Genomic DNA, 27,540 nt, shown 5'->3' on the forward strand with positions numbered 1-27,540 from the left:
GGAAGGTAGGTAGATAGATGATAGATAATAAAAGACTATTAAATGATAGAGAGGCAGATATGTAGGTGAAGGTAAACATAAATAGATAAGTAAATAGACAGATAAGTAGGTGGCATTAGGTAAATAATAGACAGGATGTTTACAAAGAAAATAATTGGTAACCTACCATTTTCATACAAGCTTTAATTTCTTTTTCCACAAAATAAGGTTAAAAAATATATATATACAGGAAAAGTCCCCTCTTTATATTTAGTTAAAGAAGATAAAAACAAGGGAGTTGGCAGTAGTGCAGCGGGTTAAGTGCATGTGGCACAAAGCACAAGGATCGGTGCAAGGATCCTGGTTCGAGCCCGGCTCCCCACCTGCAGGGGGATCACTTCACAGGCAGTGAAGCAGGTCTGCAGGTGTCTATCTTTCTCTTCCCCCTCTGTCTTCCCCTCCTCTCTCCATTTCTTTCTGTCCTATCCAACAATGACGACATCAATAACAACAACAGTAATAACTACAACAATAAAACAACAAGGGCAACAAAAGGGAATAAATAAATATTTTTAAAATTTTTTTTAAAAAGAAGATAAAAACATGTGGAGCCAGGAAGTGGAGCACGCAGTAGAGCACACACATTACTATATGCAAGGACCCGGGTTCAAGCCCCAGGTCCCTGACCTGCAGAGGGGAAGCTTCAGAAGTGGTGAAGCAGTGCTGCTGGTGTCTCTCTCTCACTCCTTCTCTATCACTCTATTCCTTCTCAATATCTCGCAGTCTCCACCACAATAAACAAATAAACACATTAAAAGATAAAAGTATATAGTCATAGAAGTCATCCCTCAATATGGCCTTTCCTGTAATTCAGAAACTAGATTGCTCATGTTGACATTGGTGGGTCCATGACTTTCTTTCTGTTTCTCCCATTTTATCTGAGTAGAAGGGGCAAAGGAGAATGATGGCAATTAATGATCATGAGCAATGAATGCAACACTCATAACTAGGGCTCAGCCTGTGACTTCCTGACTCTACTCTTCTTTCCAAGGAACACTGCAGGTTGGTCCATCCTCATGACTCTACACCCAGCCCCATGGACTAAGAGTGGTCCTGGGGCCAGGTTGAGCCTCATCCAACGACTAGGTTAAAGGGTCACAGTCGGCAGTGTACCCTTACAAGGAAAACAATGACATTTCTGGCAATTGCCACTAGGTGGGACTCCACAACAGGAATGGAGAGTAAAAAGTCAAATCCAATGGTGTCTGGGAGGGAAAGAGGGGAGCAAAGCAGTTAGAACAGGCTCTCCCTCAATCAAACTTCTGGCTGGAGTCTGGGCATGACTGATCCTCTCTGGTGGGGCTTACAGATGTCCAGCTGCAGGCCTGGCGTCTCCCCTACCCAGTGGCTGCTAGTGACAATCTTCTGGTTGTGAAAATCAATCATGTCTCCACACATTACTAAATAGCTGGGGTGGAGGAGGAGTAATTCAAAATCTCCCCCAAGTAGAACCCCAGAGCTAGCAGTTAAGAGCAAGAACTCTGATTGTCAGGAAGGTAGTTCAGTGGATAGAGCAGTGGACTTGGCATGTATGCATGAGGCTCCTGGGGTTCTATTTCCAGTACTATATATGGCCAGGAAGTGCTCTGGTCTTTCTCTCATAAAATAAATTTTTTTTTCTTTTTTAATAAAGATGCTGGAGTTAGACTACTTAGATTAAAATCCCAATGCCTGGAATTTTCAGGGGCATGAATGAAATAATAAACATAAATGTAGCCTGACCATATAATTCATTCTTCAAATCAGGACAACTTGAAAGTGCAGGAGTGTCCTAATAACTTCCTAACTTTAAAGTGGCTCAGCAGATAGTGCTGTGTGGCTCGTGCTTAAGACTGTACCATTGTTGAGCACCAAGCCTGGCTCAGTACTCATTTTACATCTCTTGTGCTAAGTGCTTTATGTGTAGACATTATATAATCCTCCAAGTCTTGCAAAGTTGCTACAATTGTTACCACCTTTTCACATAGGGGAAGGCTGAAACACTAGGAATTAAAGGTCATACAGTGAGTGTAAAGCCAGGAGTCTCATGCTGACAGGGACCCAAGTTTCTTTGTTTAACTAGGGTGCCCATATGTGCTTCAATGACACAGAACAGTACTACTCCCCAGGTGGAAACACTTTTTTTTAAAAATTTCTTTATTGGGGAATTAATGTTTTACATTGGACAGTAAATACAATAGTTTGTACATGCACAACATTTCCTAGTTTTCCATATAACAATACAACCCCCACAAGGTCCTCTGTCATCCTTCTTGGATCTGTATTCTCCCCCCTCACCCCCTCACCCACCAGAGTCTTTTACTTTGGTGCAATACACCAACTCCTGTTCAGGTTCTACTTGTGTTTTCGTTTCTGATCTTGTTTTAGAAACACTTTTCAAAGACCCCAGGAACTACCAGGTCTCCACAACTCACAACTTTGACATTAAATCCATGACTTCATATGTGTACAAAGCTGAGGATTCAGCAGTTACTATGAGGAAGAACAATTACTGCATTAAAATCAGTATGGATAAACAACAAGGGCAACCAAAGGGAAAAAATTAAAGATATAGTTTAAAAAAGTCAGTGTGGAGCAGGAAGTGAGGGTGGTGGCCTCCAGTTTTGTAGAGTTCAACAGGTGCACTCATTCCATTAAGAATAATGATTATTTAATCATATTTTAATTCATATTTATTATTCTTGCCAGTGACTACCTGCTAGGACATAAATCTTGTTAAATATTTTGGACCTAACTTTTTTTTCCCCATCACTGGAACTTCACCACTCTGGGTTGACTTTTTCAGATACAAAAAGAGAGACAGGGGAGTCGGGCTGTAGAGCAGCGGGTTAAGTGCAGGTCGTGCAAAGCACAAGGACCGGCATAAGGATCCCGGTTCGAGCCCCGGCTCCCCACCTGCAGGGGAGTCGCTTCACAGGCGGTGAAGCAGGTCTGCAGGTGTCTGTCTTTCTCTCCTCCTCTCTGTCTTCCCCTCCTCTCTCCATTTCTCTCTGTCCTATCCAACAACGACAACAACAACAATAATAATAACTACAACAATAAAACAACAAGGGCAACAAAAGGGAATAAATAAAATTAAATTAAAAAAAATTTAAAAAAAAAAGAGACAGAAGCAGAGAGACACTGAAAGGGGGTCAGGGGAGGAGGAAGAGAGAAGGCCACCACAGCACTGAAGTTTCCTCCGAGTCAGTGGGGTGGAGGTGGGGGGACACACACACCTGGATTGAGCACATGGCAAACCAGGTACAATGTGTACATGAGTTATTTTGCCAGCGCTTGGACCTATGTTCTTGAGAGCTTGTTTGGAGGCTCTAGCAGGAGTCCTCTTCCACTGAGCACACAGCTTTGAGAGGGATGCAGAAGGAAGCACAGCAGATATCACAGCCAAATCACCAACACATCCGGACCTATGTTCTTTATAAGTGTAACTGTGGCTGGGGAGGTGATTCAGTGGCTAATACTGGACTTTCATGCTTGAGGAACCAAGCTCCATCCCCAGCATAACATATGACAGAGTGGTGCTCTGATTCTCTCTCTCTCTCTCTCTCCATCTCTCTCCCATCCCTCTTATAATAAATCTTTTAAAATTTTTGGTATTTATTTATTATTGGATAGAGATAGAGAAATTGAGAGGGAAGCCGGAGATAAGAGAAGGAGAGAAATAGAGACACCTGCAGCCCTGCTTTACCACTCATGAAGTTTTCTCCCTGCACGTGGGGACCAGGGGATTGAACCTGGGCCCTTGTGCACTGTAATATGTGAGTTCAAACAGATGTGCCACCACCTGGCCTTTCTTATAATAAATCTTAAAAAACATAAAATTGTTAGATGCTGCTTTTGACTTAGGATCATCATGGACGTAACATGAGAGAAGAAAGTTTGGGATCCGCTGTACTCACTATTTTGCCATTAAGAAAACTCTGGAGGGTAATAATAAAGAAGTCTTTTCTGGCAGAGATCCCCACCCTGGTCATCCACTCTGTAGAAACCTTTTTGTGTTCACTGCTCAGTGGACTCCTTCTACCCCTCCTTCTTCTCCTCCCTTCACCCCACCCCCAGCTACCCTTTTCCCTCACACAAAATGGAATATCCCTTCACCCTAATCAGATACTTGCCAAATGCTAAGTTCCCTTTACGTCAACCTCTTGCTCTGTTTTTTTTTTTTTTTTCAACTGTGTCAAGAAGCAAACTAGTTCTGTTTTATGACTTGAACTTGGTCCAGGCACAAGTTAAGCATCTCCCACAGACATATTGGCAGCCTCTCAAGTCAGAGGTCACATTAGGCCCTTATGTCACAGTGATAAGCAGACACACAGATGCAGCCTCCTAACCCCCAGGGAGTAGAGCCTCTAGGTCTTTATAGAGCATGAGCCCTTTATGAAAATACGGAGACAGGGCAGTCTCAGCTCTTGGGCAGTATGGCAAAGGAAAGAGGCAGGGAGGACAAGGGTGGGAAGTGGTCACTAGGTATATGGCTCCAGCACACTTTTCACCTTCTAACTGCCTCATTTTGTAGAACAGAAAAATAAACCACAGGACTGTGGTGAAAACATGTGGGGCAAGAGGTAGGTAACCTGTTCTTATTCCTAACCAACAGCCACCTTAAACAAGTAATTTTTTTTTTTACCTATTTATGATTTTTCCCCCTCCAGGGTTATTGCTTGGCTTCGGTACCTGCTCTATGAATCCACTGCTCCTAGAGGCTATTTTTTCCCCCTTTTGTTGCCCTTGTTCTTTATCATTGTTGTAATTATTACGTTATTGTTATTGCTGTCGTTGATGGATAGGACAGAGAGAAATCGAGAAAGAAGGGAAGACAGAGAGGGGGAGAGAAAGATCAACAAACACCTGCAGACCTGCTCTACCACTTATGAAGTAACTCTCCTGCAGGTGAGGAGCCGGGAGCTCGAACTCGGATCCTTACTCTGGTCATTGCGCTTCGCACCATGTGTGCTTAACCCACTGCGCTACCACCTGGACCCCAATTATTTTTATTTGATTTGATAGGAGAGGGGTAGGGGAGAGAGAGACACTCACAGCACTGTTACCATTCATGAAGCTACGACCCCCACCTCAGCCCCGCAAGTGAGAACAGGGCCTTGAATCTGGGCCCTTGCATAAAGTGATGTGTATGCTCAACTGGAATTGCCACTGCCAGGCCCCTTAACAAATCACTTCTTGCTGTGCCTCAGTGTGCTACTCTTAAGACTGGATTACCTAGAGTTTTTCAAACTAGAAGACACATTCAAAACTTTGGAGTGTTCTGGGGCTAAGCTTATACAAAATCTTTTACATTTTATATTCATACTTGGAATGAAATATATATATATATATACACACATATATACATATATACACACTTTAATTACAGTAGCCAATAACTTATGGTAATTCAGATATGACAACTGTGTGCCAAGTATGTTAATATCTTTATATGTTCATAACAATTTCCTAGTGAATTATTACTCCCATCTTAAGGATAAAAAAGTGGGAGGGGCATAGAGAGGAACTAAACCACACGAAGTCGAATATAATTAAACAATAATTAAAAACAAAACAAAAAATTCTTTCTCTCCCCTCAAATTCTAGACCACTGCAAGGTGTTTTGGGAACCAAACCTGGAGTCCCAGGAGTTTCTTGGTAAACCCTGGGCAACTTCTTGGGGAAGCCTAACCAGCTCAAGCCAACATGATTTCCAAAGTCCGGTTTTTCTACTCCTAGGTTGATTTTTGCTTGATCTGTGGACTAAAGGCTTTGCACATTGTTCGCCCCTGGAAGGTGGGGGGGGGGGGGCGAAGAGGTTCAGAATTGACTCCTCTTCCTGGGTCACCGACTCCAGGCCCAGCACAGCCGGGTGTCTGCAGCCGGTGTCACCAGGCACTTCCTCGTTCCCGCGTGCGCTCCGGGCGCTGGGCTCTCCACGCCCAGACCGGGCGCTCCTCTGGCGGGAGGGAGCCCGAGGGGACCTGTCGCAACAGCCTCCCTCCCTCTGTCCCCGCCTCGGCGCACAGTCGCCTCCCAGATGAGCGCGCTGGCAGAGGCTGGCCGGCCACGGGGCGTTGGGCATGTTCCTTGAGCGCACACAGCCGGCGGCCCCCGGGCCCCAGCGCAGCTTGGAACGGCTCAACCGCACCCGCTTCCCCTTCTTCTCCGACTCCAAGGGCGACCACCGGCTAGTACTGACAGCCGTGGAGACGGCGGTGCTGGCGCTCATCTTCATGGTGTCGCTGCTGGGCAATGTGTGCGCCCTGGTGCTGGTGGCGCGCCGACGGCGCCGGGGCACAACCGCCTGCCTGGTCCTCAACCTGTTCTGCGCCGACCTGCTCTTCACCGGGGCCATCCCGCCGGTGCTGGCCGTGCGCTGGACCGAGGCCTGGCTGCTGGGCTCGGCCGCCTGCCACCTGCTCTTCTACGTGATGAGCCTGAGCGGCAGCGTCACCATCCTCACGCTGGCGGCGGTCAGCCTGGAGCGCATGGTGTGCATTGTGCGCCTGCAGCGGGGCGTGCGGGGCCCGGGGTGGCGGGCGCGGGCCGCGCTGCTCGCGCTCATCTGGGGCTACTCGGCGCTCACAGCGCTGCCGCTCTGCGTCTTCTTCCAAGTCATCCCGCAGCGACTCCCGGGGGCCCAGCAGGTGAGCGCGGCCTGTGCGCCTGGCAGGTGTTCGGGGGAGGGAGGGCAGGCGGGGAGCCAAGGGAAACAGTGACCTTGGGTGATGAATACAGATAACAGGGCATTCGTTACACCTCAAGGCCATGTTTGACTCGGTGCTCAGTAGTGTGAAGGGTTTTTTGTTTGTATGTTTGTTTTGTTTTGTTATGTTTTTATTTATCTACTTTTTAATTTTACTTATTTGTTTAGGATAAAGATGGAAATTGTGGGGCCAGGTGGTGGCACACCTAGTTGAGCGCACATGTTACAGTGGGCAAGAATCGAGGTTCAAGTCCCTGGTCCCCACCTGCAGGGAGAAAGCTTCACAAGTGATGAAACAGGGCTGCAGGTGTCTCTCTGTCTCTCTCCTTCTCTATCTCCCACCCCTCCTCTCAATTTCTGGCTGTCTCTATCAAATAAGTAAAGATAATAAAAAATTTTTAGAAAGAAAATTGAGAAGGAAGAGGGAGACAAAAAGAGAGAGAGAGACACCTGCAGCCCTGTTTTACCTCTCCTGAAGCTTTCACCCTGCAGGTGGTAGGACCAACGCCTTGAACCTAGGCCCTTCTTGTACAAGGTAGTGTTTTCACTCTACTAAGTGTGTCATCTCCTGCCTGTTTTGTTTGGTTGGTTTATGTCCCCCTTTAATTTCATTACAGCTCTGCCATATAGGGCCCATAACTGCCCTCCAAAACAACACAGCTAGAAGTGTCTCAGGTAACTTTGAGGTGCAACAACTCTTGCAACGCTAATGAAATAAGGGGAATACAGCCAAACAGAAGCCAAAGGATTATGCCTTTATACAGAAGTCTCCTTTTGGGACATTGTTCACTTGGATAGTGTGTTTCCATGGCATTGAAGTAAGCTTCCCTGCTGTGGTCTCTTTTATGCTCTGTCTCTATCTAAACAAACAAACAGAAAAAGGAAAATTGCTTTTGGGGTGTGTGTAGCACTCTAATTGTCACACCCACATCACATATGAGGGAGCTGAGGTCAACAGAGAAATAATAACTCAGGGCATCTCACTCGTACTGCAAGGAAATGCTGACAGAGTTCAGTAGACTCAATGGTGGCTGGAAATAAGTTCTCTTTTGAGAATCTGTGGGCAGGTGCCTGCGAGTGGGTAGGGGATGAAAGGTGTGGAGAGCCACAGACACCAGCGCTAGTGCAGCCTCTAAGGAGTGTGACTTACCTTCACTTACTCCAACTATAAATTAGAAGGATTCATCTAGACAACAGGATTGTATCCTGGGAGCCTATAATATTGTTGGACACCTGACCTGTTCTTGCGATCCCAAGGACTGGGTCAGTAAGCTTTATTGTGGACAGCCCCACATACATTTGTCATTAAAACTATAGGGGTGCAAGATCTAAAAGAAGGGAGGAGGAGGAGAAGGAATAAGAGAAAGAAAATTCTAGGAACTGTTCAGATCGTTGGTTCTGGTCCCCTCAAGTTCATCAGCACAGATCTGTGGGTATTACTGTTCTGTCCTAACAGCTCTTGGCCTCTGGGACATGGGAAGGGGAGCAGGGTGGTGAAGAGTATCACCCCACACTTTAAGTTTTCAGTGCCTCACCTGCCCTGCCTGAAGAGGGTGGGAGGAAGACTTCCGGTTTGTGTGCCCTACAGGTAGGTGCAAGTCTGCTTCTTCCTCTCAGACCTTTCTTTTTTTTTTTTCCATCTCTGCAAGATGCAAACATTCTGCACTAGTGCTATGTAGAATTGTAGTGGGGTGCCCCAAGATACCTGGCACAAATCACAGTTCCCAAAGGAGGGCTGCATAGGGACCAGAAGGTGGTGTGAAAAGAGGGAGGCAGGAGGCCTTACCTGCTACCTGGGGTAAGGCTTTGCCACCATTGCAGGTGAGCACAGCCCAAGGGCAACCCCTTGGGTGTGCCCTCTGACAGTGGACACAAAGGGGTTTCTGCATAAGCATCTCTTTAAATTGGGGTACTTGGGATGAGATGAAGTCTGTCCTGTGTAAGCAAGACACTGTCATTTATTTTAAACACAGATCAACCTTAAAAATCTATTTCCTAACAGTTTGTTTCTTGTATGGAATACATTTGAGGTTTAAAATTCTTCTTCTTTTTTAAAGGCATTGAACGATTAACTAGTAGGTTTATAGGAACATGCAAGTCTCAATAGGGGTCAGAAAAACAAGGTTAGCTGACCTGGTGGGTGCAGTTGGCATGAGCAGGCAAAGGACATGGCTTAGTGGACAAGGCATCTTTCTCAGCCCAGGTGCACCTGAGAGTTAGGTAGATCACACAGGTGCTTCTTATGTTAAAGATATGACCTCCCTTCCCAACCCTCGCCCCATACTCTGCCGCAGACAGAATCATATGGGGCTGGAGTGTCCGACTTTTCTATTCACTTTTATATCACCACTTTTCTATTCACTTTCTCCCTGGGTGTTTCTGATTTTTCTTAGAACTTGAGATTTCTCCTGATTCGTTCCATATAGAAAAACTAATGACTTTCAGAGAACTAAAGATTAAACAGAAATATCTTAAGGATATCTGTTTCCAGATGTGTCCTTGGTACCTCTTCCTTTAATAATTGTTTTAAATATAATTCCACAGAACTGGTAAATAACATATAAAGCCAAGACTCTTTCAAACTGCCCACCCCACCCTACCCCTGCCAAAAATTTAGTTGAAGTAGCCTGCTTATATGGACACAGGTGGTTATTTGAGGGAGAAGCCTTTTTCATTCACCACCTTGTTATGCCATTCCCTGGAGGGAATCTGTGTGGGATTGGACCCCTCTACAACCCTAATAATGGCCAGAGTTGTCCTTTAAGGTGTTTTTTGTTTGTTTGTTTTTAGAGCTGTGTGATGGAAACTGTCCCTCAGCTTTCATAGAGTGAGCACAGACACTCTTGTTTTAATGTAGAAACACCTCCTGGGTTTAAAGAGTGCTTGGAGAGGGATTTGAGCAAAGCTAATGGGTGAGAATGGACCCACACAGCACATGGGAAGATTGGGGATGGGGTGAGTTGACCACAAGAACCTAATTCCCTGGAATTAGTAGGGGTGGGGAGGGAGAATGATCTTGTAATGAAAAATTAGGACAGGTTTTTTTCCAGTGCTCCATCCTCTGTTCTTTCCTCTCCCTGACCCTACACACACACACACACACACACACACACACACACACACACACACACACTGCATCTGCCAGTTCTTCAAATGATTTGAGTATGGAGGACACATTTCATTTTGTAAGTGAACTCAACGAGGTTCAGCAGTTAAAGAAATAATGTTGAAAAGAATAAGATATAAAAAAGGAATAAGATACGTTAAAAACTAATTTTAAAGAAGAGTTGGAGTGTAGTCACTTAAAAAGAGACCAAGAAGGATCTGGTCTAGACTGAACTGAGTTTCACATTTAAATTTAGCAAAAATGTGTCTTCTCACTTCTCTACTTCAAGCTTCCTGGCTATAGAGTCTGTCTGACCCTCATTCTTGGACAGTAAATATGGAGGTTTGAGACATTGTGCAGGGACATTTTCCTGCACAAGCCACCCTCGAGAGTATGTCAGCCCCCTCACCTCAAGGAATGCAAGTCTCCTAGAACTTTCTGCTTACCCTGATGCACAAAGCCCTGAAACGTGAATACGTACCCCATGTCCATTTGGGCTATGGGTGGGCGTCTAGCAGTCCTCTCTAAAATTTCACTGAAATTATACATGTTAGAAAATGCTGGGAGATTTAGTACCAGAAGAATGGGCTGAGCTTGAAGCCCCTCTCTGATACAGACAAGTTGGCCCATTACCCTATACCTCAGTTTTCTCATTTGTAAAATGGAAACAAATATAGTATAAACCTTCCAGGACTGCCAAAAGAACTAACGTTCAAAAAGTAGGCCAACACTTGACATAGACACAGTTACGTGCTCAGGAATCACTAGCTATTATTAGTTTCCTTATCTTTGGATATAAACATGTTAAACATTCTTCTAACAGCATAATTCTTCTGGTTGCTGTAAAATAACAGACTGTCACTTTGAGGGAGTGAACACATCCTAGCAACTTAGACAGCTTGACCAGGTCAGTTCAGCCTGTTCCAGCAGGATTCCTGCCTGTGTGTGCCGTGGCCGTGGTCATGCAGACCCTCACTGCCAGGAGTGGAGCCCTCTCCACCCTGACCAGAATATGCTGCCTATTTAATCTACAAACATTTACCAAGCATCTCTCTCCTCACAGCCCTAGCACTAGACACATGGCCAAGACATAATCCTCTTCAAGGGGGTACATTTATTTACCATGCAGATGGTCCCAGGTCTTGCTGTAATTTGGTTCTTGATGTGCTTATTTTCTGAAGAATATGTCTGAATTTGCTTAAGGAACCAAAGGATAGAATTGGAATTTAACCCAGTTTTGTCTTTTTCCCCCAGGATCCCCTCTGCTGAGTTCCCACTTTGTTAGGAACATCTAGTCCCATTGCTTTGGTCTGCCTTGATTTACTACCAGGCAGTAATTTTATTAGTGATTGAATAGTGATTAACAAGACTGTAAGACAATAGGAGTACAATTCCATACAGTTCCCACCACCACCATTACCCCTTACCCCCTGTTGGAAGTTTCCCTATTCTTCATCCCTCCGGGAGTATGGACCAAAATTTTTTATGGGGTGCAGAAGATGGAAGGTCTGACTTCTGTAATTTCTTCTCTGCTGGACATGAACATTGGCAGGAAGTTCTATATTCCCAGTCTGTTTCTGTCTTCCCCTAGTGTGGGTAGGGCTCCAGAAAGGTGAGGTTCTGGGGCACAATGGTGAGGTTGTCTACCCAGGGAAGTCAGGATGGAATTGTGGTAACATTTGCAATTTGGTGGCTGAAGGACAGTAAGATACAAGGCAGGACAATTTTTTTAATAAACATAACCCCAAATGCAGGAATGGAGCAGATGAGATTTGGGATCTTCATGTGTGAAGAAGCTAGGAAATCTGTTTTAGGTATGTTCCAAGGAGTCCATGAATTTAGTAATGTTTACCTGAGCCCAATAGCTAACATGTAAGTGGGCTAAAAGTATTGTCTGGGAAGATGGTGTCAGAGTTGGGCATAGAACTAGAAAGCTGGATTAGTAGCAGAGAGTAGCTTCCAAATATGAGGAAGGTATATAGATACAGTTAACTGTTAACCTCATCAATCTGACCTAGGGCCCATATATATTCATATTTGGCACGAGAGCCTGTGTGACCTCTGTGTGTGTACCTTTAAGTCTAAGCTCACAATTCATAGTCACAGCTAGGAACGTTCTAGGCTGCACTCATTTCAGGACCAGTCTTCCTCAAGTGACAGAGTAGGCTGACCCAGCCTCCCTTCAGGAAGTGGGGCAGTCCCTATCATTGCTGCTTTATAGTGAAGGCAAGGTTCTGCAGAGGCCCACAAGAGGGCTTATGATGATGTTCCTGATGGAAGTGGCTAGTGATGGTGGAGATAGCGATCTATTAGAGGTCTAGGCTCATCATATCTTTCTGGGAATCCAAGGATTCCCTGACTAGAGCCCCAGATGGTGGGGTGGATCTGGTATTTACCAAAAAGGCCACTAAAGTGTACCAGTCTCTTGCTCTTATCCAGCTTTTGTAGTCCTTACTTTATCTGATGAGGTTAGACTTAAAGTGGTTGAGGGAAGTGAAATAGGGAGTAGGAGGAAGGTGACTAGGCCTAAGTAGTAAATATTTGATTGTGGGTCTTAAAGTCTTTGTACTTGCTTGCTCAATAAATAGGCAGTAATTCTATGAAGCTTCTATTGAGTGTGTATTGGCTGAATAGACATAGTCTTCTTGCCTTTGTTATTATTACAGGTTATATTTTTAAAACTTTTTTATTAGTGATTTAATGTTTACATACAAGACTGTAAGATAACAAGGATATAATTCCATATAATTCTTACCACCAGAGTTTATGCCCCATCCCCTCTGTTAGAAATTTTCCTATTCTTTATCCCTCTGGGAGTATGGACCAAAAAATTTTATGGGGTGCAGAAGGTTGAAGGTCTGGCTTCTGTAATTGTGTCTCTGCTAGACATGGATATTGGCAGGTCTATTCATAACCCCATCCTTTACTGGATCTTATTAAGGCATAAAAATATAAGTCTATTTCTTGCATTTTTCTTCTTTTCTGTTGAGAAGCTGATAAAAGACGATATCCAGCTAGGAGTCCCAATTCCTTGAGATTATCTTGAAGTATTTCCTTTGGTTTATTTCAAGGAGAAAGATTTGTAAGGGATGCCCAAGGATACTCAAGGAAAAATCAGGAGTGGCTGGAAGCTGGTGGCATTTGCAAGAAGTCTGACAGTATGAGAGGGACCAGCATTTGAACAGTGTCTGGAGACAGATGTCACCACCCACATGTGCATCTTAGATAAGAATGAGTGTTACCTCAGTCAGGTGTGATGATGGGAAGGTAGCCAGACAAGGATGTGGGAGACTGCAGGAACATTAGGTCACCATGGTATAACTGGCATATGGTGTGTGTGTGTGTGTGTGTGTGTGTGTGTGTGTGTGTGTGTGTGTGTGTGTAGGGTGAGGGAAAAAAAAGGACAAAGAGGATGGAGCACTGGAAATCTCATTTTTTCTTTCTCTTGTTGTAAATGAAGGACTTGGAAAAGATGGATCAAAGGCTCTTTGCACCTCAGTCTAGGAAGCGGAACATGTAGTAGTGGACCTGCAGTCTTGCCTGAGAATGACACTAGCTTTTACCAGTCTATAACCCTGAGCTCAGTTGCCTTCCATGGAGAATGGAAGTAATAGTTATGGTTATTCTGCAGTTTGGAGGCAAATGCTTTGTAAACTGTGGGCAGTGGGATTCTGGCATCTCCTACCTTTAAAAAAAATTTTTTTTTAATCTTTATTTTCTGGATAGAGACAGTCAGAAACTGAGAGGGAAGGGGGTGATAGAGAAGGAGAGAGACACCTGCAGCCCTGCTTCACCACTGTGAAGCTTTCCCCTTGCAGGTGGGGGCCAGGGGCTCGAACCTGGGTCCTTGCGCACTGTGACATGTGCGCTCAACCAGGTGCGCCACCACCTGGCCCCATCTCCTACCTTTTGTCTAACTGTCCAGGTAACTGCCAACTGGAAAAGCTAAAGGCCAGATAAGACACGACTAGCACACTGGGTCAGAGATACGGCTCACTGGCAATGCATATGCCTGATCATGTGTGAGGCCCAGGTTGGAACCACAATACCACATGGGAAGTACCATGGTAGCTATAAAACCTCCAGTGTTGTAGCAACTTCTCTGTGTGTGGCTTTTTTTCCCTCTACCTGAATAAAAAAGCAGCCCTGAGGTAGTGAAATCATTCATATAGAAGCCCCTAACTCTGTGGGGGGAGGGATGGAGGGGCTTAAGGGAGACAGGAAGGAATAAAGATAGAATTTAACTGATATTATCTTTCCTTTTACAACTAGGAAATTTCTATTTGCACACTGATTTGGCCCAACGTTGCCGGAGAAATTGCTTGGGATGTGTCATTTGTGATTTTGAACTTCTTGGTGCCAGGTCTGCTGATTGTGATAAGTTACTCCAAAATTTTGCAGGTACGTTTATTTGAAGTGCTGAAGTTGACCTTTATTCACATTCAGGATATTTCGGTGGAATCCACATTTTTGAGTCAGAGTTTACCTTGACATTCAAATCAGTTCAATTCTGGCTCCCTGCCCTCTGCAACACTGAGTCTCACTCCTCTATAGCACTGAAAAATAAGAGCTTGACATTCTTTTCAAGTTATATCTTTGTGACGGTTTCCAACTCACAAAAAGTCCAATTAGACTTTTTTTAACTCACAAGAAAATTAAATACATACAAATATGAGCAACACAGAAAAAAGAAACTATTTACTGTATCCCTAATATTAACATTTCAAAGTATTTTTCTAGTTATTTTTAATTTTTTAATTATATTTATTGGATAGAGATAGCCAGAAATTGGGGGCCAGGCGGTAACACTGCGGGTTAAGTGCACATGGTGAGAAGCACAAGGACCGGTGTAAGGATCTAGGTTCGAGCCCCTAGCTCCCCACCTGCAGGGAGGCCACTTCACAGGCAGTGAAGCAGATCTGCAGGTGCCTATATTTCTCTCTCCCTCTCTGTCTTCCCCTCCTCTCTCAATTTCTCTGTCCTATCCAACAATTATAACAATGGCAACAACAATAACAACAAGGGCAACAAAATGGGAAAAATGGCCTCCAGGAGCAGTGAATTCATAGTGTAGGCATCAAGCCCCAGTGATAACCCTGGAGACAAAAAAAAAAAAAAAAAAAAAGATAGGCAGAAATTGAAAGGAGTACATAGAGAGAGAGACCTGCAGCACTGCTTCACCACTCTCAAAGCTTTCCCCCTCCAGGTGGGGACCAGGGGCTTGAACCCAGGTCCTTGTGCATTGTAATAATGTGTGCTCAACCAGGTGCACTACCACCCAGCCCCCAAGTTATATTTCTTATAAATGCTCACATATATTAATGCTGTGTGTTAGAAAATATGATGAACCCTATAAAATGACCAAATATCAACTCTTTGCTCCAACAACCTGTTCAACCACATTTTTGTTTGTTTTGTTTTATTTTCAGATTTGAGAAGGTACTGTTCTCTGCAACTTCCTTTATTTGCTTAACACCACCTTGTAACATCTTTCCTTATCAATTCCTTACAGGCGTGACATATTTTATGGGCTGTTGGGTCATGTCAACTGTTTTCCCATCACAAACAGTGATGCAGTGATAATGTACGCTTTTAACCAGGTTTTTTTTTTTTTAATTGAGGTACTAATACACATGCAGAAAAAACACACTCAGGATACAAGCACAGCTCCCCAGTTACTACATTGTCAAAAGCAGCTCTGAGAAACAGAATGAGAAAGAGAACATTGCCAGAAATTCCTCTTTTGTTACCTGCCTGTTGCTAATCCTTCAACCCCAAAGAGTTTGTCTTTAGGAGTTTGCTGAAACAGGAAGCCATCTCCTGAGGGACATAGAAAAGACCCGCCTATGTGCTTCCTACCCTTGGTCCAGCCATTTACGTGTAAGGTGCAAGCCAGCCAAACAATGTGTGTGTGAGTTCTCTTGGACGTTTACAGTTGTTGAGTGTTGGGTTTTATAGCATATTATGGGTCATCTAGCAAACAATTATATTGAAGTGGGGCCCTGTAGATTCTGTTCTCCATCTGGTCACTTTTATGACCCTTTCTTTGTTGCTGAGGATCTGTTTCCTTAGATGCACAGAACCCAAAGCTAGGCCAACCTCTAGCAGCACCTGGTTTTTCCTAAGTGTTCTTCCACCTCCATCTTGTTTCCTATTCTAGTCCCTATCCATTGACTTGTGACCCTATGTGCTCTCCTCCCACTTGTGACTTTTTGTTTGTTTGTTTTGTTTCTGCCACCAGAGTTATCACTGAGACTTAGTACTTCCATGACACCACCACTCTCACTCGCCATTTCTACCCCCTCTTTTAGCTTGACAGGCAAATACAGAGGGGGAAGAGAGGAAAGATGCTATAGCATCACTCCGCTACTTCTCAACTGCAGTCGCTCCCCTGTTGTGGCCCAGGGTTTAAATAAGGGTCCTTAACTTGGGAACCTGCTCGTCCTCACCCCAACTGCGACTCTTCAAATGTACAAGGCAGAGTCAGATGAGGAGTGAAGGTCTGTGAAGTGCTCGCAGTGAGAGTGGAGGCTGAGGGAGGGCTGGCATGTGTAAGTACTATGGGAATGCTAGCTATTGTTATTAGGTTAGAAGAAAAGTTGGGGGAAAAGAAGAAGAGTAAGGTAAAATGAATTAAAAATGTATTTGACAAATGTAAATGTGTCACTGGGCAAGGGTAGATAGCATAATGGTTACCCAAAGAGAATTTCATGCCTGAAGCTCCAAAGTCCCAGGTTCAATCCCTTATACCACCATAAGCTAGAGCTGAGCAGTGCTTTGCTGAAAAGAAAAAACAACAACAACAACAACAAAAAAAAACCCTCAAATGTAAATGTGTCAGCACAGAGAAGTTAAGTAAATTGCCAAAGGGCACAGAACTCTTAACGGGCAGTGTAAATTTAAACTAGGCCAGCTGGGGACTTCCGGAAATGTGGCCATGAATAAAACAGGCCATCTGGCTTCAGAGTCTCAACATTTTAACTTCACTGACTTGTTATAGAGCTGCTTTATGTAAAGTGTTTGTAGAGTATGGAGACTATTAAAAAGTGAGCAGTCACATTCCTATTTAGAAAGAGTTTAACCACAAGAAAGGGTTTAGGCAAATGGATAATGGTCTTTCCATTCAGTGCATAAAACTCTGAAGCACAAGGTAGTCAGTCCCGGGCTGAGACTTGGTGTGAACATATTTTCCAAACTGTTAAATGCTCTACAAATGCAAGAGATAAACAAAGTTTAAAATCGAAAAGATCAAAGGGCCATACAAGGGCTACTTCTACTTCATGTCTCACATGGAGACATGAGAGAGTTGTTTTAAGAAGTTGGTTTTGGATCTTGAACCTGCTGTTTACTTACTGTATGGTGTTTGGAAAGGTATTGTCTTTTCTGGACTTCAGTTATCTCATTTGCAAAATGGCTATCAGCATGCCAGTGTAGATTGTAATGAGTTACACCATAGATACTACTGGTGGAACAGATTTGCCTTGCCTTCTTGTAACTGGGAATGCATAAATGACATCTGTAGTTACGTTCTAGGCAAGGTTGCACTCCCAGTCCTTCTCTCAGAACTGCTGGAAGAAGGTACTGCTGAGATATTTAAGAGACTAAGTGGCAGGGCCCAGATTTGGAAGTTGACTGGGACAAGGACCTGACACAGAAGCAGGGCTGGCTAGAGGAGATGGTTGCACTTGACCTCTGATCCACAGGTGGTTCCTCGGCAGATCCTTTACACATCCTGAAGGCTGGAGTCTGCCCCTAACTACAAGTGCCCAAGACTTTTCAGATGCATTTGGAGGGAGGGTCCACTTATTCTACTAGAAGTTTCCTCACCCCTCTTCATCTTTTCCTACAGCCAAGTCCCACCTGGAAACATTCTAGAAGATGCCAAAATCCCTCAATGAGTTGAGGAAGGTGTTCTCTTTTTCACCTGCTTCTACACCATAGTTTATGCCAAGAAAAAGGAACCAGATACTTTTCATATAAATCCTTGGCCAGTTTCTTGATTTTCCTATCAGAGGTACCAGAACAGCTCTTAGATGAAGCTGAATGTCAGTCATGACTCATCGTTGTGAAACAGTGCATGATCTGGTTCCCCGACATCCATCCCTCTTTTACCTCATCTTCTTTTCAAGTCTCTACTTGACCCTAGGGCCGCCTTTTTTTTTTTTTCTTTCCACACATGCCAACACACTCTCACCTCAGAGTCTTTACACCTGTCATTTTCTCTCCCAGGTTTTTTCTGTCCCAGATTTTTTACTGTGGATAACTTTTCCACTTCCTTTGGATCTCTATCCAAAGGTTCTTCCTCAGAGATAGTTTTTCATCATTCATTAGTCTTTCACTCTGATTTACTTCCCTTCTGAGTATTTACAGCCTCTGTCATATTTAGTTTATGTGTGTTTATTTGTGTCATCTTTCTTGTACAACAGAAACAAAATACCGTTTGTTTTGCTTGACTGAGAAACTTTGTTGGTTGCCATAGCTCTGTGCCTTGGCTGGACACTTCTTGGATCAAATCGAGAGGGTCAACGGTGCTTTCCCCAGTTGAGCAATGGAGCAATTACTAGACAAAATATCTTAAGACCTGGATTCTAGTTCAAGTTTTATTCCTAGGTGGCCTTAGGCAAATCACTCAACTAATGTGAGTCTCCATCTTTCCTGGTACCAAACAGGCCTCAGTGGGCTATTAGTACAATGAAATCAGAGTGCAGATATGATAATCTTTGCATTTGTTAATCGCAAAGTTAATGCCAATATAAGACTTTTAAAAAATTACTTTCCACCCCATTAGCAAAACTGATCATTGCTCATTCCCCAGGAGGGTGATGACATTGGTTTGAATTTTGTGTCCATGGGGTTTGCCAGGTTGATAACATGGTATACTGATACCAGGTGGGTGGAGTATCCAGGCAAACCCCATTATTGGTTTCTCTCTCCCTCTGAAGATGTCTGTAACTCAGAAACACTGAATCGGCTTTTTTTTTTTTTTAAAAATTTTTATGGTTTTCCTGTCAATAAGATCAATTAAACTTCAGTGACAGTTAACCCTATTCTTAGAGACCAATTAGTAAGTCATTTGAGGTCCTGGTATACAAAGCCACACCACCCACCCCTCTCCCACTAGCCTCACTTTAAAAAAAAATTATTTATAAAATAAAAATTAGAAAATATGGACAAAACCATAGGATAAGAGGGGCAAAATTCCACACAGTTCCCACCACCATCCCCTTCATTGGAAGCTTTCCTGTTCTTTATCTCTCTGGGAGTATGGACCCATAGTCTCACTTTTAACTCAGCTTCCCCTTGAGGCCTGAGAAGTGCCTCTTTCAAATCACTCTGTTCTTTCCTTCCTCTATAGTTAAGTTTCTTTTAAAATGATCCCAAGAATTTCACAGGATGTGGCACCTTAGAAAAGTTTCCATGATTGAACCTGCCGGTGGAAGAGGACCTAAGTGGGGGAGTGTTATGCAGAAAACTGAGAAATGTCACTCACACATGTACTAACTACTGTATTTTACTGTCAACTATAAACCATTAACCTCTCCAGTAAAAAAAAAAAAAAAAAAATTCCATGATCAAACAGGTTTGGGAAATGTGGAGTTAATAAAAGTAAATAGGTTTCTTTGTCTTAGGACTTTTCAGAGCCTTTATGCTAAAGTATTTTGAGAATCTCCTGTACAGGAAGAATAAGACATACTGTTAGATCTGATTTATCCTCTTGTTCCCCAGAGAACATCTTTCTGGACTGTGATGCCATGGAGTCTTCCTTTGAACCAAAGTCCTCACCCTGGTTGCTAGTTCTATCCTGACCAAGACTTTAAAGCAAGCTTCACTGGGGCTTTTCTCTTCAGGAGTCTCTCCATGATCTCAGGGAAGTCTTGTTCTCTGCCCTTCCACCCTCCTGGCTTCCTCTTTTCTTATGATTCAGGCAGGCTGTACATCCTTAGTGGCTTTTTCCAATCAGTGTTTCCCAGGATAATATTCTCCTGGCCACTCCCAGGGGCCTTTGATCAGGCTGTCAATGCTGGCTGTCAGGTTTGATTTACATTGTCACCCAGTAACTGTTGCCATGGTGAGGTGAGATGCCCCCCCCCCCCATTGAGTCTCTCACCCCAAACACACTAAAATGAAAGTGGTAGCAAGATTCTCTAGTTCTTTGCTATATGTCTTGTCCTTGCAAGTCTATAGAGGCTCAGTAAATGTGTTGAATAAGAGAGTGATTCTGTGGAGTGAAGTTGAAAAGCCCTCTCTTTCTCTGCTTTAGCTCATCTTGAAGAGGTTAAGCAGTACATTCTCCAACTTTGAATGTATGTGTTGGGGATGGAAAGGGAGATGGCCTGGCATTTTGGAAAGATGAAGTCTATGGTCTGATTGACCAGCTTGCTCCCAGAGGCGAATAATTTCCAGAGGTCCCAGATAAGTCAATGTGGAGTTACCTCACCCTTGCCCCCACCTGCCAGCAACCCTGGTCTGATGAGATAAAAAGTTTCCGTGACAGTCTTCAGATGAGTATGTGGGTGTGAAAGCAACCTGTCTCCAAAAGATAGTTTAGGTCAGTGAAATAGCTCACCTGGATAGAGTGCTACTTTCTCATGACCAGGACCCAGGTTCAAGTCCAGTCCCCACTATATTGAAGGAAACTTTGGTGCTGTGGTATTTATCACTATTTTTCTCTGTCTCTATCTTTTTCTTTAAAAGGACAAACAAAAAATACATGTTTGTGAAACCCAAGCCTTTTTCTTTTCTCTCGGTTAGTAGTTCTCATAACTGGTGATTGAGAGTCACTTACCTAATTTATGGAACGTGCAGACTTAGGATCGCTCCTAAGACCCATGGGATAGGAATCTCTGTAGATGGCTCCAAGTTTTCATATCTTATCCTGTACAAGGTGATTGCTGTAGGGGACTGAGTAGGTGGCTGACACAGGGGATTGCAGACTGCATTCCAAGAGTGCTATCCTCTCTCCCTGCAGCAACAGCAGCAAGATCTGGTGGTGAAGAGCTCAGGTAACTCCCTCCTTGACTGTAAGACATTGAGACGGTCACTTCAGGGGCCAGGTGGTGGCACACCTGGTTCAGCGCACACATTACAGTGCACAAGAATACAGGTTCAAGGCCCTGGTCCCCACCTGCAGGGGGAAAGCTTCAGGAGTTGGTGAAGCAGAGCTGTAGATGTCTCTCTATCTTTTCCTCCCCTCTCAGTTTCTCTCAATCTCTATCCAATAATAAAGAAAAATATTTTGTTTAAAAAAGAAGGTCACCTCTTACTGCCACAATGAGGCAATGGCAGGACCTACTCCACCTATTTCCATTGAGGATAAAATGTCATTCTCAAAAGTTAACTCAGCATTTAATCTGAAAGAAAATCAAGCCTTCTTCCCATTGCCAGTCATTTTACATCCTGAATAAAGGTTGTCTAGTCTTTTCATTTAATAGGAGAACTGGTCTGGAGATGGGGAGACACTACTAGCTCTCGTGCCCCCCTCCTACCTTCTCCCTTCTTGTATGTGGTGAAAACTGGAGACAGAAGGGAATATCATCAGTCAGTGCTAGAAACAGGTACACCATATATTCACTTGACCCATGAGTCAGTCCAATTCATCTGACTGTTCACTCAGTCACTATCAGGCACTTGTCAGAGCACTGGGCTACAGAAACCACAGGGTTGCCCATCCCCCAGGAGCCTGCACTCGGGTGGGGGTCAGAGGTGAGAACACTTCAACAGCCAGCACACAGCATGTGTGGAAAGTGTTAACAACTACCTGGAATTAGTCATGTGCAGGATGCCAAGCAGGAGATGAGCCAGGAAGGTTTCTATCATGAAAGTTTAGAGTAAAATTTCCATTGGTGGAGATAATGGAGGAAAGGAAAGAACTAGTTTAAGAGTAAACAAACAGGCTAACAGTAGAGGTGAATGTACAGTGGCTCTGCAAAAGACTTTCATGACTGGAACTGAAGGTGTTGAGCGACTTAAGCAAGGAAGTGAAAGACAACTACTGGTTAGTTTCATACATGAAATATAGAGAATTGAAACACATGATCTCTCTCTTGATATCTCTCTCTCTCTCTCTCTCACACACACACACACACACACACACACACACACACACACAGTAGCCAACCTGTCTCTAAGAACTTGAGAGAACTATAGTAGTTATCTTTGGGGAAATGAGGGCACAGAACTTTGGTGGTGGGTGTGGTGTGGGACTATACCCTGTTATCTTCTTGTAAATCACTGTTGTATCACTCATAAATTCTTTTTAAAAGATGCTCAGTAGAAGTGATTTGGAAAAAATATATATATATATATATATTTACTTGTCTAAGATTCTGAGGTCCCATATTCTATTCTCCCCATCAGTATAAGCTAGAGATAGCTGATCATTGCTCCAGTAAACAATAAATACATAGACTAAATAAATAAGAAATAAAAGCACAGGCTGAGTCTGAGTGCCCAAGTCTGCAACTCCTTTGCTGGTAGTGTTAGACAAATTCCTTAACCTCTTTGAGTCTCATTATTCTCATTTATAGAAATCGATCACTATAGTATATATCATATCATCTCTGGGAAATTTTAAAATGATAAACCACCATGATGGCAGACCTAAGGACCTAAGGTGGACTTTTTTTGCACAGAAACAAACCGACAAACAAAAACAGTTACCCTTAATCATAAAACAGCTCTTCCTTTAACTAGCTAGTAAATCTAAGGAGAATTTTTAATATTTCAAAATATATACATTATTACTGATTTAACAGTGGTTTAAAAAGTTATAAATTTTCAGAGGTGTAGTTGCAGACTTATAGATGGTATGATGTAGGTCACCACATCCACCACCAAAGTCCTGTGTGCTCACCACCCCTTCCCCAGTCACCACCATAGTTCTCACAAGGTTGAAGAGATTTGCAAGGTTGCCTGGTTTGATTATTTATATATCACATATGAGCAAAACATCCAGCAATTGATTTTCATCTCTTTACTTATTTCACTTAGCATAGTCACCTCCAGTTCCATCCATTTCCCAAATGATACAGTCTCATCTTTTTACTTTATTGAAGAGTAGTAGTCCATTTAACATATGGTCTATAACTTCTTTACCCAGTCATTTGTCAATGGGTATTTAAGTTTCTTCTTTTCTTTATTAGTATTTATTTATTTGATATGACTGAACGGAATTGGAAGGGAAGGAGGAGAGAGAGAGGGAGAGAGAGAGACCTACAGCACTACATCACCACTTATGAGCTTCCTCTCTGCAGGTGGGGACAGGGGGCTTGAACTGGGGTACTAGCACATTGTAATATGTGCACTCAATGATGTGCACCACTGCCTGGCCCTTTGGCATATAGATTTCTTTCATATTTCAGCTATTGTGAATAGTGCAACTATGAACATAGGGTTGTATATATCCTTTTGAATTAGCATTTTCATGTTCTTTGGATATATATCTAGGAGTAGTATCGCTGGCTTATGAAGCTTATGAAGTGTTTACATTTTTGTTTTTTTAAGGACTCTTCAGACTGTTTTCCATATGAATTGTACCAGCTTGTATTTCCACACACAGTCCCTTTTCCAAGGAGAATATTTTAAGTCGTTCTGATTTTGGAGTTCAACTTATCCTAATTGTGAATGATAATGATTATCTTCTAATACTTCCCCTCTTGAGAATAAAGAATCCCCACCTGCAGGGGATGGTGCTTCATGAGTTGCGAAGCAGGTCTGCAGGTGTCTTTCTCCCTCTCTGTTTCCCCCTCTTCTCTCAGCTTCTCACTGTCCTGTCAAATAAAAATTGAAAGAAGAAAAAAAAAGAGAGAGAGAAAGAGAGAGAGAGGAAGGAAGGAAGAAAGGAAGGAAGGAAGGAAGGAAGGATGGAAGGAAGGAAGGATGGATGGCAAAATGGCTGCAGAGAGTGGTGGATTTCTAGTGTTGGCACTGAGCACCAGTGATAACCTTGGTGGCAAAAGGAAAAAAAAAATCTTAGAGGAATGGGCCCAAGGAAGGCCAGCATCAATATTATTATTAAGAGGCTGAGCTCCACATGAAACATGCCCTCCTGACCTAATCTACCCCACACCCCAAACAAAACCAAACTAAACCAGGCCCATCTCCTAAGACTCGGAAGCTTTGGAAGTTAGGTTTCGGCATATGAATCAATAAATTCAAGTAGCCCTGATACAGTGGGTGTGGCAGATTCCAATTCCTAGTCTCTCTCCTCCGCCTAAGTCAGAAAGCTCCAACATCCCACAGTCAGTTGTGGCTCCACAGTCTGTTTTATGTTCCTGCAGATCACAAAGGCATCAAGGAGAAGGCTCACAGTGAACATGGCTTACTCAGATAACCACCAGATCCGAGTATCCCAGCAGGACTTCCGGCTCTTCCGCACCCTCTTTCTGCTCATGATCTCCTTCTTCATCATGTGGAGCCCCATCATCATCACTATCCTTCTCATCTTGATCCAGAACTTCAAACAAGACCTGGTCATCTGGCCCTCTCTCTTCTTCTGGGTGATGGCTTTCACCTTCTCCAACTCGGCCTTAAACCCTATTCTCTACAACATGTCACTGTTTAGAAATGAGTGGAGGAAAATTTTCCACTGCTTCTTATTCTCAGAAAAAGGAGCCATGTTTACAGACACATCTGTCAGGAGAAACGATTTATCGATTATTTCCAACTAGTTTCTTTTTTTCCTATATAGACAGTTTGTCACTCTTCAGCAAGCTATGATATGCTTTCAAAGGAAGTTAATTTCCAGGATAACCACATGAGTGTGCCCTGATTTAAGAAAATTTAATCTGTGCAAATACATACAGTACCTGCAAATCAAAGAGTGATAATTCAGTGCAACCATCTTACCCTTTATACAAGGACTTGCAATGGATTCTTTTAAGTTTAATCTTTTTCAGTGTGTTTGTTATGTGATTGAATTTAATAAATGTTTATTTATGACTATCCAGTAATGACCTCTCCTACCTATATTGTTACATCCTGCTCTTCTTCAGAGTGAGGCTTGTCACAGATTCAGGATCCAGATTTCCTCTCTGAAGAGTCATGGGCATTCTAGGTCCTATTCCTGAACTGACAAGGCCTTGGAATCATACATTAATGTGAAGAATGTTTGAAGAATCTCCAAGCAATAATTAAAGGTGATTTATTTTTCATGTGCAAGCTATTTATTTATTTAGAGAGCCCACAGCACCAAGGATCAATGTGGTTGGGGCCGGACTTGAACATGGATTGTGACATGTGACAAAGCAATGCACTACCCAAGTGAGCTATCTCACCAGCTCTGCATTGTTTTAGTCTCTGGGTGGGTAGGCCTAAAGGTGAGTTGTTTTTTTTTTCATTAAAAACATGGAAAAAAAACTACTATAAACTTTGTTGGGAGAAGGAATATCATGAGTTCAGAGAGAAGATAGAACAATTCCAAACTATTTGAGAGTGAGAACACTGTTGACTACCCTTTAAGTGTATATTAAAGCACATGCAGTGGCCAGTGGTTTTGGTGCTGGAAATACAAAGGCGAAAATAAAATCCACCCCTTCCACCTTCACAGAGCTTACTTTCCACTCAGGGGAAGATAATAAACAGAGATCAGCAAATAAAATTGCATCAGGACATAGGTGGAAATTTAGATAGAGTCAAGAGAGATCTAGGAAGACCTTTTGGAATCATGTTATTTGGGTTAAAATATCAACCGCAGGAGAGAATCAGCCTTATGAATCCAGGTAACCTGGTATTTGCAGATAGAGAAAACCCTGATGCAATGAGTCCAGTGTGTTTGTGGGACAGAGAAGAGATGGTGCAGAAAAACAAACCTAACAGAAATTGAGCTTCCTTGCATGAGTCACTATACTTATGGATAGCCCGAGAAGTGCTGCCCTGCTAAAACCCTTCAGTGTGTCAGGAATTAAGCCAGCCCCACCTCCCAATCCTGCATTGCTGATACTATGGCCCATTTACATAATCATTGTTTTGCCTGAAAGATCCCCACCCATCCCATTGATCTATCTTCTTTCTACCTCGAGACCCGCCCTGCCTGCAGGGTAACATTAATCCCACCAGTTAAAACCCTCACAACTGTTGCTAAGGAAGCTTCTACCTTCCCAGCATGCTTTTGCCTTTCGCCACCCCCTTTCCTAGCCATTTCCATTTCCAACTTGCCACTTCCGGTTTTATCCCATAAAAGCAATGGCTCTCTGATCAGTAGATTTTTTTGCATTACCACGCTGCCACGAGTTCCTGAGTCATTTATCTCCTGCTTTGCTGAGTGAGTAGCAGCCCAGGCTGAGTCCAGTTGAGTTCCCTCCAACCCTGAGAGCACATGCCTAGGGAAGAGGCACCTTAACGCTATCCCGGCATCTGGCACAGCAATGTGGGACCTATCCCCCCTCAGCTTCCCAGATAAGTATAGGGCCACTTGGCCCTCTGCAGCCTTGTATTTAATGAAAGCACTGCAGTTCTTCTTCTCCCTCTTCTTATTTTCCTGAGGCCCCTCTGCCATGGGCAACCTTCCTCCTTATCAAGAGGATTCCCAAATCCTCTACTCTTTTTTTGCTAGACAGTTTCTCTGTCTCTGGGACATTTTGCTTTGGGCCACACCTTGGTTCCTCTTGACCATGGTCACAGCTTTCAGGAGATATGCAGGGCCCCTCTCAATTTCTGACTGTCTCTATCCAATAAATAAAGATAATAAAAAAATTTTAAAAAGAAGAAATGGTCTCAGGAAGTTAGAGCAAATACAAGTTATGGATGGGCAGCATGTAGACTGTAAGTGTAAGTAAAGGTTCAAGAATGTCTCCTAGATTTGTAGCCTGAAGCTGTTTGGATGGTGGGGGCAGGCGACAGAAAGAGAAACGACTAGGAGAAGAATGGAAATGGATGACAAGGGATTCATTTGGGAAATGTAAGTTTGAAATCCCAGTGACATCTGTTTTTGAAAAATTATTTATTTATTTATTTACTGGATAGAGTCAGGCAGAAATTGAAAGGGAATGGGGAAGATAGAGGAGGAGGGAGACAGATGCCTGCAACACTACTTCACCACTCACAAAGCTTTCCTTCTTCAGGAGGGGAGTGGGGGCTCCAATCTGGGTCTTTGTGTATTGTAACATGTGCACTCAACCAGGTGTGCCACTACCCAGCACCCCCCACCAGTGACATAGAAATAGAGCAGAGAGATGTGTAGTGTAGATTTAAGGAATCATGAGTTAGTACTTGCACATCTAGGGGTTTGGTAACTATTCCTGGGTGAGAACTGAAATTAGGGGAATCAGAATGAAAGAGAAGTCTGGGGGCCTGTTTACTTGGAGGTTAAGCCAATGACCAGAGCACACGAGAGCTCGTAGCCTGCCATACAGTAGGTGCTCAACAAACCTTGCTGCTGAGCACATGAGCACCAGTAATATCTGATCCTTGTGGAATTTCTGAAGTGATTTCATCTGGCATAAGATTTATGGATCATGGATTCAAGAACAAAAGGATAGGGAGTATCTTTTATTCATAGTTCATAGGTTTGGCAGATGAAGCTATATTTTTTAAGTGACATATGGCTGTATTATGAGTCTCTGAGGCAATGGAACTGAAGCTGAAGTGTCCCGCTCTGACAGCTCACAGTTCCACATGATGTCTGGCCTCCTGGGCCTGCTCACCTCCTCTTTGGCAGGAAAATAAAGCAGATTGGGGTGGGGGACTCAGGAGTCTTCAGTGGGTT

General features: G+C 43.4%; 1 protein-coding gene across 2 annotated transcripts; it reads left to right on the top strand.

Annotated features, from left to right (window-relative positions):
• The first annotated feature begins 5,882 nt into the window (after positions 1 to 5,882).
• Positions 5,883 to 24,779, top strand: FFAR4 (free fatty acid receptor 4). 2 transcript variants are annotated; one of them, XM_007516786.3, is made up of 3 exons: positions 5,886 to 6,671; positions 14,109 to 14,237; positions 24,116 to 24,779. In XM_007516786.3, exons 1-3 carry the CDS (start codon positions 6,105 to 6,107, stop codon positions 24,503 to 24,505), a joined length of 1,086 nt encoding a protein of 361 aa, XP_007516848.1. In that variant the 5' UTR covers positions 5,886 to 6,104; the 3' UTR covers positions 24,506 to 24,779. The 2 variants fall into 2 exon arrangements, with proteins under 2 accessions (XP_060048084.1, XP_007516848.1); XM_060192101.1 differs by lacking the exon at positions 14,109 to 14,237 and having other exon boundaries at positions 5,883 to 6,671.
• Positions 24,780 to 27,540: the final 2,761 nt, after the last annotated feature.

Source organism: Erinaceus europaeus, chromosome 1, assembly GCF_950295315.1.
Source record: "Erinaceus europaeus chromosome 1, mEriEur2.1, whole genome shotgun sequence".
NCBI classification, from domain to species: Eukaryota; Metazoa; Chordata; class Mammalia; order Eulipotyphla; family Erinaceidae; genus Erinaceus; species Erinaceus europaeus.